General features: G+C 46.1%; 1 protein-coding gene across 2 annotated transcripts in view; it reads right to left on the bottom strand.

The window, feature by feature from the left end:
* Window positions 1-10,590, bottom strand: part of FAM124A (family with sequence similarity 124 member A) — a 105,460-nt gene extending 94,870 nt beyond the window's left edge. Inside the window, exons 1-2 of one of the 2 annotated variants that reach the window (XM_047723338.1) lie at window positions 10,362-10,590; window positions 1,812-1,843 (exon numbers count right to left, since the gene is read on the bottom strand). In XM_047723338.1, the coding sequence (XP_047579294.1) occupies window positions 1,812-1,843; window positions 10,362-10,426 (97 nt within the window). In that variant the 5' untranslated portion in view covers window positions 10,427-10,590. The remainder of the gene's footprint in view (window positions 1-1,811; window positions 1,844-10,361) is intronic. The other variant, XM_047723339.1, reaches the window with a different exon arrangement.
* Between the last annotated feature and the right edge of the window lie 303 nt (window positions 10,591-10,893).

Below are 10,893 nucleotides of genomic sequence, written 5' to 3' on the forward strand. Positions count from 1 at the left end.
GCCTGTGGTCGAGGCAGCCATTTTGTAACTCTGAGGCAACTCTAAGAACAGAAGCCAAAAGCCAAGCAGAACAATGAAAGGAGCTTCCACTTCAGACCTGCATGGCCGCCTTCTTCTTCTTTTTTTTAATGTTAGAGGAAAACGAATGCCGACTTGAGTCATTATTTTTCCTCTATTATTTATAGCCAAATACATTTCCTAACTAGAATATGAAACACATACCCATCCTCACCAAGAGGTCCCAACACTGAAGATTGATGCAGGAATCACCAAGTATTTAAAGAGAAAAGGAAGAGCAATAAAAGGCTATTGATCCCAGTTGCACCAAGAGAAATTTCAACTCTGAGATCGCAATTAAAATAATGGAGAGGAAAGCCTCCCAAACCAAATTACCAGTTTCACTGACAAGAGAGATGCTTTGTTGTGACCCAGAGGACTGATGTGAGAGCTACAAATTGAACAAAGGCTTTGGGCAAGTATTTCACAAAAAATCATTCTTAAAGAAATGTAGCTTCTGGGCAAAACTGAGTGGAATGAAAATAGCAGCAGAGAGAGAGTTCAAGAGAGCTTTCCTGGATTTTTAGGAAGGCAGAAGCTTCAGGGAGGGAATGCAAGTCACTGGAGCATTATTCTCATTATTACTAATGGTTCTTAATAACTAAGGGGCAATGTTGGGTCTCCAGTTGGCTAGAATGATCAGAGATTACTCACTGCAGTTATACTAATAACTAAATATAATTTGACACTAAATTACAATTCTAGAAATACAGCTTTCTGCACAGTCTCTTATTGCAAAGGAAAACTAAGCCAGAACATCAATAAATAGAATAATCCAATTAAGTGTCTTTCCATTGGGGTACTACTTAGAATTGAGAGTTTAACAGGAAAGATAGGAAAAAAAAAAAAAAAACCAGTATCTACTGAATCAAATAATCAGGGCTTTTACTGGAAGAAGTTTTTTATGTTATTTTAAAATAGGTGTTTAATTAATCCAAATGGCTTTGTTCATTTACACAGTGATTTTTTTTAAGATTTTATTTTTTTATTTGACAGACAGAGATCACAAGTAGGCAGAGAGGCAGGCAGAGCAAGAGAGGAGGAAGCAGGCTCCCCGCTGAGCAGAGAGCCCGATGCGGGGCTCGATCCCAGGACCCTGAGATCATGACCTGAGCTGAAGGCAGAGGCTTTAACCCACCAAGCCACCCAGGTGCCCCACACAGTGATCTTAAACACTGTGAATTGTTCCTAGATATAAAGCTTCATTTCCCATGAACAGATTTACCTGTCAATTAGTATTTAATGCAGACATCTTTTTCTATGCTTACAGTATGTTTATGAACATATTCCCAGTCACCTTTCTTAAACCATATTGATAACTGCCTATGCTATCCACCTGCAGATGCAGAAATACAAGGGAGGACATTGGCCCAGCAGATGAGCTGGGTCAGCCAGGGGTCTAATGAATGTGCTCTGAGCTGTTAGCCTGCAGGCAGTGGGTACTTGATAAACGTCTGGTGATTGAATGAGTTACCTGGGATTATTTGGAGAAGCTATTTTAGAAGCATCTGCCCTAACAAAGCCTGGGCTGGTTCCTCTAGGCTCAATTTCCATAGGGAAAGTAGTGGCATAGCTAGTTCTGAAATCAAGGGACAGTTAAATTCTCCAGGAAGAGCCACAGCTTTCAGAGTCAGAGAATCCAGCATCACACACTTTGGCAAGTATCCATTGGGTGATTCTTCCATTAAAGCATGGGTTCCCCAGATAGACAGGATTGAGAAGCCAGTGCCGAAGGACATTTAAGCCATACTTACTGCTGGTGGAGGACATGTGGCTGTAGTCAGACCTGAAACACAAAACCTTAGTATTAGTAGGATTAGACACTATTTTTCTGTATCCAAATGAGTTCTTCAAGCTAGAATTTTTTAAAAAGTCAGGGTAAGTAGCATTTACATGGTAAGGATCTGTGGCAAATGAAAAACCGTAGCGCTGGGGGCTTCAGTGCAAAATAAAGTTATGTTCAAATTTGAAGGCAACACGTTCGAGGCACGTTAGAAATCAGGGGTCCTTCAGATGGGCTCTGTGTCTCTCCAAGACGGGAAACTAGCTAGGTCCTGAACCATCTAAATTCGTTGGCGAGTTCTCGAATGGAAGCTAATTCCTCTGGGGAGAAGGCTCGAAGTCTTCAACACATTCTCAAAGGGATTCACGATACCCCCCCAAAGGTGAAATCACTGAAAATGAGCACCCTTCAAGATAGAGTGCGTCGTGGGGATGTGTTTCTTTGCTGACACGGCGCAGAGTGGTGATGGACCTTGGCGGCAGCAGGAGGGGACCCTGGCTTGTGAGGGCTTGCTTCCACAGGCAGGGTCTGGCTGGCCATCAGGAAACAAAGGCACAGTGATGTTTGACTGATTTCAGTTCCAGCTGAGAAGAAATCCTGCTGCACATTATAGTAACAGGATGTGGGCTGTGATAGGGAAAGGGAAAAGGCAGGGTTAGGGCCAGGGTGAAATTACCCATCAGTTTCCAGGCTGAAAAACCAGCTGCTGGCACTCAGCCTCTGTGAGAATGGGCATCTGGCCAAGGATCTGCCTGCTTAATCTCTTCGAAGTTTCTGCTCTACTTGTGTGGCTGGGAAGCCTTCCTTCTCTGGCAACATATCTGGTATAGAAGCTCTTGGTTTTCTCCCCACAGTGTCCCAAAGTCATTCTCAGTAAGGAATTAATCTCTCAGGCACAAAGGGATTTATTCTTCAAGGTGGTGGTCAGGGGACATGGTTATGCAAATAAAGTAGTTAATTATGTTTAATTTTCCACAGATACACTTTTATTTACTTAGCCTCATGTTGTTTTTCTTAAATCATTCAATTTTCACTCCATTGACTTTGTTACCGTATATACAAAACTTCAAAAAAAAATCATAAAAAGCACACCTCTTACTAGTTAAAATAACCTATATTGCTCATGCAAAATGATGCACTGATTTATTGGTAGGGGAACAAAATGGAAGAAAAACAGCATGCGGTTTTCTCTTTTCAAATGAACTGCCTAAGTAGTTACAGAATGACTGAATCTTAAGGCTGAAAAAAATAGCAACTATTAACATTTACATATCCCTTTATGTATTACAAACTGAATCTGCCTATATCTAACCCACTTTTTTATGTTATCAGTTAGGAAACTAAAGTGATACCATTCGCGAGGAGACCGGGAGGTGGCCAGTGGACCTGAAGTAGGAGTGCAGGGTGATGGCAAGGCAGGACCTGGAAGGTAGGACGACTGGCTATAGAGCATGGCGACATGCTGGCTAAGGGAGATGCAAGACAGGATCAGGATGGTCAGGATGAGTCACCCCCAGAGTGGATACATTCAATTCTTTCTCAAACCAGGCAGGGCATAAATTAACTTTAGGACCAAACTTAGGAATGTGGTAACTGTGTGTTAATATTTTAGTTATTTATTCGACACAGAGAGAGAGAAACAGTGACACAAGCAGAGGGAGAGGCAGGCAGAGGGAGAAGCAGGCTCCCTGCTGAGCAGAGAGCCCAACATGGGGCTCAATCCCAGGACCCCGGGATCATGACCTGAGCCGAAGGCAGACGCTTAACCGACTGAGCCACCCAGGCGCCCCTGTTTGTTTTATTATTAGAAATTTGTCAGTATTTTCAGCTAGGATATTCCAATATTCCCGAGGCAGATGGGTTTCACAAATGCATGTATTTTAAAGATCCGCATACAGATGGAGATGAATGTAGAATGAAATTTACATGTGAAACCTATTTTGAGAATCTTAAGGTGTAATGGTAGTATTTTAGGGCAGGTGCTAGCAAACGAACGTCCCTGCCATGCATCTCTCCGTATGTATTTCTGGTCACTAAAGGCACTGCCTGGGTGAAGCCTGGCAGCTGGTCAGTCTCCTGCCACTCTCGCTCCGCTCCAGTTCCTTCCCCAAACAGCAGCCGATCTTGCAAAGCACAAATCTGATCATGTCACTCTTTGGATGAAGTTCAAGCACAACATAAAACCCACTTTTCATGAATGATGGTCTCTGCCCAGCTCTGCAGTCTCATCCATCACCCCAACTTCCATCCCTGTCCCCCATCAAAATGGAAATCAAACAGGAAGAAAATCCCCTAAAACCTTTTGTTGCTTTCCAGCCTCTGATTCTGTTTATGAAATTTGTACACAGCTGCCATAATGATGGAGATAGAATTTTAAACTGCTCTTTTCACTACACACCATCACAACATGCTGCTACCTAGTTCTTATTATTATAATTTTAGATAAAGTGATGTACTATAATTTATTCAACCATTTGCCTTTTGTTTGCTATATGATTGTTTCTAATTGTTCACTTTTGCAAACCACACAATGATGAGATACTTGCATATATATATATATATATATATCACACACACACACACACACATATGTATATACATATACATTGATATTTACTTTCTTTTCCTTAGAAAAATGATCAGGAACTGAGTCAATGTACAAACACTTTTATAGCCCATAAAATACATTTCAAATAACTTCAAAAGGTTATTTATGGGAAATATTGTTAGTGAAAGACAAACTGTAAAGCTTAAAACAATTTTGTGCTTAAACAGGTTCAAACAATTTCAGATATTGACTGTATGAAAATGTATGGGCACATGATACAGATAAGCAGAATGATGGAAGGATTAGAAACTTTCACACGCCTGACACATAGAGTAAACACATTTATAAACATTACATTTATTTGGTATCTCTGCCAATCATGACCAGAAAGTTAGATGCAGTCCCTTGACTCCCTTTTAATTACAATTATACATACAGGGGTTAAGTGTAAAGGGGTCTGCACTTAAGATAGTTTATCACTGTCAGCAGCCTACTTGCCCATATAGGTATAGGCTACCACCTTAAATTCTCTTTTTCCAGGAAAATCTTGGAATAAGAATTGATCTTGGCATTTCAATAATACTGATTTTGACGTTTTGGTAAAACGTCAGCTCAGTGCATCACGGACCGCATCTGTTAACTCTCAGTCCATTGAATTAGATGCCATGGTAGCTCAGAGCTAACTAGCTCCACCTTGAACACAAAGATAATCAAGTACCTAATAGATCATCCTGTCTTCTTTGCAAGATTTCCCCCTTTACTGTTCTCTAAACCTGTCCCGTTATCAAATTTATTCCCCCATTCGTTCCCATTCACCTGCTTATAAACTCCAGCCCTGTGAATTGTGTGCTATCTCTAAATCACAGTAAAGTATCAATTAAAGGTCACCAAAGGGTATGGTAGGAGTATTTTTTCAGAAGCTCAGTGACTAGTGACAGGGAAGGGGAGGCTCATTAGTGCCAGACAAACTTGTGAATTAAAATAATGCACCAAATATGGTCCTATTTGAAAGAGTGGCTCAGATGCCATATTTGGGAGACATCACAAAGGAAACACCCACTAAAAAGCATTCATCTTACTTTTTGTCTTTTATTTCGATTTGCAAAAACACAGCTTGTCCCTCTGTTAAGGGATTCTGTTTCTTAGGGTAGTTTACCATACTCAGTAGCTGGCTTGCCAGTTTTTTCTAATGAAAAATACACAGGAGCACAAAACTTGCCTTCAAGTGCATTTGGAAAAGAGGAGCTCCAAAATGACATCAATTGCCATAGAACAATACTAGTTAGCTTTTAGCCTGGCCTGTACTAGGTGGGTCAGACAGCAAAGACATTTCAAGCAAAAGAAAATGTCTGAGTAGGAATCAAGAATTAATTGCCCATCAGTGGTTCCTGGAGAGGCAACTCCGCTAGGTGGGAAGCATGCCGGAGATGCAGGCTTAAACTGAGACCACCAACTAGTCATGTACCTTCTGAACCTCCATTTCCTTATGGGTAAAATAATTATATTGAGACACATCCTATCATCTCGCAGATGTTCTGAAAGGTGTTCAGATTGTTCATGGCATTTAAAAACATCAGAACATCTACTGTGATGAGTATAAAGAACATAAGATCTTGAGTGCACCTAGAAATATACATTTTTATTATACAAAGCTCTAACTTTGTCATTCGGAGTCTTCTTCATAATAATACTAACAGTACGATGAGAAATAATTTTCTGAGGGTTCACTTATGCCAGACTTTAAATGTATAGACTAATTTAATTCTCACAACCACCCCGTGAGGTGGGTACTATCGTTGTCACATTTTACAGAAAAGAAAACTCAGGGCATGGAGTTGAACCCCAGCAGCCTGACTCTCTTGACTGTCACTTTCTTTCTTTTTTTTTTTTTTTAAAGATTTTATTTATTTATTTGACAGAGAGAGATCACAAGTAGACAGAGAGGCAGGCAGAGAGAGAGAGAGGGAAGCAGGCTCCCTGCTGAGCAGAGAGCCCGATGCGGGCCTCGATCCCAGGACCCTGAGATCATGACCTGAGCGGAAGGCAGCAGCTTAACCCACTGAGCCACCCAGGCGCCCTTGACTGTCACTTTCAAAGCGATCAGCACCACCTGCCCACTGGCAGTAGGACCCAAAATGTTCTTGGAACCTTTGATCACGCTGCCAAAAGGATCCATAGTCAGCTCCACATATACCCCCAAATCCTTTGCTCCTATGTTTTGTTCACGCCTGCCTGGCAACAGTCCCTCTCTCTCCCTGACCATCTCGACCACTCACCATCTCCCTCTGCCTGCCCCTAAGGTAGTTGAGTACTGCTGCCAGAAATTTGATAGCAAGCTAGACTGGGACCTTCATATATTTATAATCATTAATCTCAGTTGGTTTCTCACTCAACATTGCCCAAGCAACTATTTCAAATCTCCAATTTCCTGGGGAGGGGGCTGCATTTGCCCAGAATGGAAACCTGTCTTCCCTGCTAAGCTGTAAGAAGAGAGCTGTCCCTCCTTCTACCCAAAGCCCATTGAGCTGAGAGGTCTGAAGTCCATCTGCCTTCACCCTTTCAGAAAGTGGACATTACAAACCATCAGTTTTTCTCCTATATCTTTATCTGTGCCCCCCCTTTTAAAAAGGTTTTATTTATTTATTTGACAGATGGAGATCACAAGTACCCAAAGAGACAGGCAGAGAGAGAGAGGAGGAAGCAGGCTCCCTGCTGAGCAGAGAGCCAGATGCGGACCTCAATTCCAGGACCCTGGGATCATGACCTGAGCCAAAGGCAGAGGTTTTAACCTACTGAGCCACCCAGGCACCCATATCTATGCCCCTTTTTATAGAGTCTTTTCTATAAGCATCTCTTTACAGGAGCCTAATTATTGCCTATGCTTTGGGAATCCTTCCCGCATCCCACTCTCCCTTCCAGCTACCGCCTCTCCTCACCCTCCCATTCTCAGATAAAGGGCTCTGTCTACCTTCTCTTCCACACAGTCCACTCCCTCCTGGAGCCAGGTGGACCTGGCTTCTGCCTCCACCTGCCACTGTCCACGGATCCACCTTTTCCTTCATTACCTGCATTTGCAAAAAAGGCACTTCACATTCCTTTAGCTTAGTGAGTTTCTCAACCGCACAGCCGATGCCTTTCCCTTCTTCCCCTTGGCTTCTAGGACACCTCATCCTTCCTCTTGTCTGTGTCTCCTTTTTCTCAGGCCCCTTTCTCAGCTCCTCCAACTTCACCTGGCCTTTAAGTGTTGTCATTTCTCAAGGCCGGTCTTAAACAGTATCTGCTTCACAGTCGTTGAAAAATCAAATGTGTTAACAAAATATTAAAGGCTCAGTCCCCAGCACAGAGTAAGATGCCGGGTGTTTACTATCTTTACTATCTTTAGTTGATCTCATCTACTCCTAGGACTGCAACGGCCATTTTTTGGCTGACCATTCCCAAGCACACTGTCGTCACACCCATATCCTCTCTGACCATCTCTCTAGATAGACTCAACCACTGGCTCATCATCCTTGCTTGGCTCTCTTTTAATACCTCGGATACAACACGTTGAAAATGAAACTTCTCCTACCCTGCCCAAATGTGGTGGCGAGGGGACTCACAGACTACTTCGAGAATCTGGTGAAAAGTAAGTCTCTTCTTCCCAAAATTCACAAAGAATGTCATTTTGTATGTGACTTCAAGCCATTCATGGGCCTCAAGTTGAGGACCCCTGCCTTAGCCGACGGGTCACCTGAGCTGAGTCTTAAAAGAAGATAGAGTTTCACCTGGTGGGCAGGCATGCCAGGTGAGAAGGGCAGAGCTGGGGAAAAGGGCAGTTTGACAAAAGCAGAATCAGAAACACCTTGCTGAGGTGGCTTGGGGCAGGATACAAGGGTGGGGTGCTGAGATACAAAGCCAGAGAGACAGAAGGGGACCCTATCACATTGAGACTTGTAGGCCACACTAAGCTCTTTGTACATTAGAGATGACAGAGCCACTAAAGGTTTGGGAGAGAAGCATGATCAGATTTGTATTTTGAAAATAATAGTGATAGCACACATGTGTAAAGTCTCCCCAGGCAGCTACATGAAAGCTGGGGGTGAGTTCTGGAAAAGCCAGGAAATTATGAACAGCTTTTTGATAATCAAACCAAAGTGCACGAGATACACAGATAGGTGGCAAATACAAGATCAGGAACTATATACTGAAACTCCTTAAGCACGTACCATTTTACCTTCATCTTTAGCTTAAGGATGCTACTGAGGCAATACGGAGTCTTTAAACAATTCTATTCTGTCACAACAATACACTTTAGGGCAGAGGCAGTGAAGACAAGCTCTGGTGTCAGTATGTTCAGCAAACCCCTCCCAGCAACCCTGGCAGCTGTCATGCTTTTTCGCTGGGATCCAAGGGTACAATTGCTCCTGGGTCAGGGCTTCTCCTCCACTTTTCCAAGAGAGAAGCCTTGGAAAAAATACCTGTTTTAGGTGAGCTCTGCAAATTGAAAATGAATGGACCAGTTGGAGCCTTATTTTATGCAGCTGAAAATGAGCCGGTTAATTTAACTTTGTTTCTTCTATTCATGGTCTAGCTAGCTAACTGGGGGTGGGGTGGGGGGGTGGATCAAGGATCTTCAATTTCAGTTGATAAATGCCACATACACCAAGTGTGGGGAGAAAACAAGGGAGTTCTGTATTTGGAATCAGGTTACCACTCCAGAATGTAATTGGGTTCTATAGGGAACCGTAAATAATCTCAAGTTTGGACAACAGCGAAAGCCCATTGCAGAGTACTTACTGTAGGGTGTAAAAGTGCCAGATTTGGGCTAGGAATGGGGGAAGGCTGCAAGGAAGGGTGAGCCTGGGCAGGCAAGAGTGACTGTGTCACTCAGAGGGCAACCCCTTCTGCCCATTCTAGCCTTGGGCCCCCATCCTGTCTTCTCAAGACAGACAACCCCCGAGATTAGTCTAAATCTCCCCCAATGTTCCATGGAAAAGGGTTTCTGTAATCTGGGCAGCTCCAGCCCATCTCCAGGGTTCTCCAGAGAGGAAAGGACACCCTTTCCTCCTGGATCAGTACCGGCATCCTGGATGTTTGCTGACTCTGCACAGGAAAATCCTCTAGAGATAGGACCTGGGTGGAAACATTTACAATGACGTTCATCTCCTAAAAGATACTCCATCTTTTGTCCCACTCAGGAAAATGGTGTCGTTGGGAGAAGGCTAATTAGTCTCCAGAGGTAAAGGTTTGGGCCAATTGTTTGAGTCCGTTGAAGCGATGAGCACATTTCTTTAAGCAGGGCTACATCATAGCACCAACTTCATCCCACCTGTACCCAAGGCTGGGACAGGTGGGCAGAGAAGTTTGGCGGGGAAAACAGGAGTTGCGGAGGGAGTCTCAGCAAGCACAATAAAGCCATGAAATGAAAAATGTCATCCTCTTATATGATTTCTGAAAGACTTTTAGGTGCCAGGTGTCCTATCCTCTTCTCATCCCCAATCCCTCATCCCGGACTCCGGGAGCGGCGGGGCTAGAGGAATAAAGTCCTCGCGGAAGGCTGAAACAAGTGCAAGAGCATCTGTTTCTCTAGCGATGATCTCGGGGGGACAATGCATTCGCCTGGTATTCCACATCGTCTCAGTGACAACGGGGGCAAGAAGGGGTGGTGTGTGGTGGTGTGCGCGAGGTTTACTCCGAACCCTGAGTCCTTCCACTTTTCTCCCTCCCCACTCCCCCGGGGATGGGGCCCGCCCCACCCCGGGTAGCTACGGACCACCGGGCTCTGCCCTCGGAGCCTGCCCAGGTGACAGCCGGCCCGCCACAGCCCCTCTACCTTCCACCCGGGACCAGGCAGGTGGGGGAGCCCCCGCGGCCCCATCCGGGCGGCAGCGGCTCCGGCTCCGCCACGGTGTCGGAAAAGGTCCCGGCCGGGGACCCGCCGCAGCGCAACTCGGAGAGCGCCCCCCGCCCACGGCCCGGCCCCGCGCGGCTCACCCTCCGGTCTCGGCGCCCGAGTCCACGCAGTCATCCTCCTCGCCACCGCCCGCTTTGGGGTCCATGGCGCGCTCCCCGCCGCGCTCGGCTCGCGGGCGCCGGCGTGACCAGGGGCGTGCTCCCTGCGGGCCGCCCCGCCCAGCCCCGCCTAGCCCAGCTCGAGCTGCTGGCCGGGCCCCCGCGGAGCCTCTCGCGGCCGGGGCTCCGGGAAACAACTCTGGCGCGGGCCGTACTCCCCCGCGCCGCGCCGCGCCGCGCCGCGCCCTCTCCTGGCCGCGCCCGGCCGGTCACTGGCGGCCGCTCCCGCCCCGCCCCGCCCCTCGCGGCTCGGCGGTGGGAGTGTGTGTGTGCGCGCGCGGGGTGCGCCCGTGAACTAGGGCTTGTGCGCGCGCGCGTGCCGGTGAGCGAGACCGCGGGCGCGCGCAAGAGGGTGTGTGCGCGGGGCGTGAGCGGGTGCGCGCGGGTGTGTGCAGGCGAGCAAGGGCTTGGGCGCGCGCAAAAGGGTGTGTGCACGGGGTGTGAGCCAGTGCGC

The sequence above is a fragment of the Lutra lutra genome, chromosome 3 (genome assembly GCF_902655055.1).
Source record: "Lutra lutra chromosome 3, mLutLut1.2, whole genome shotgun sequence".
NCBI lineage: Eukaryota > Metazoa > Chordata > Mammalia > Carnivora > Mustelidae > Lutra > Lutra lutra.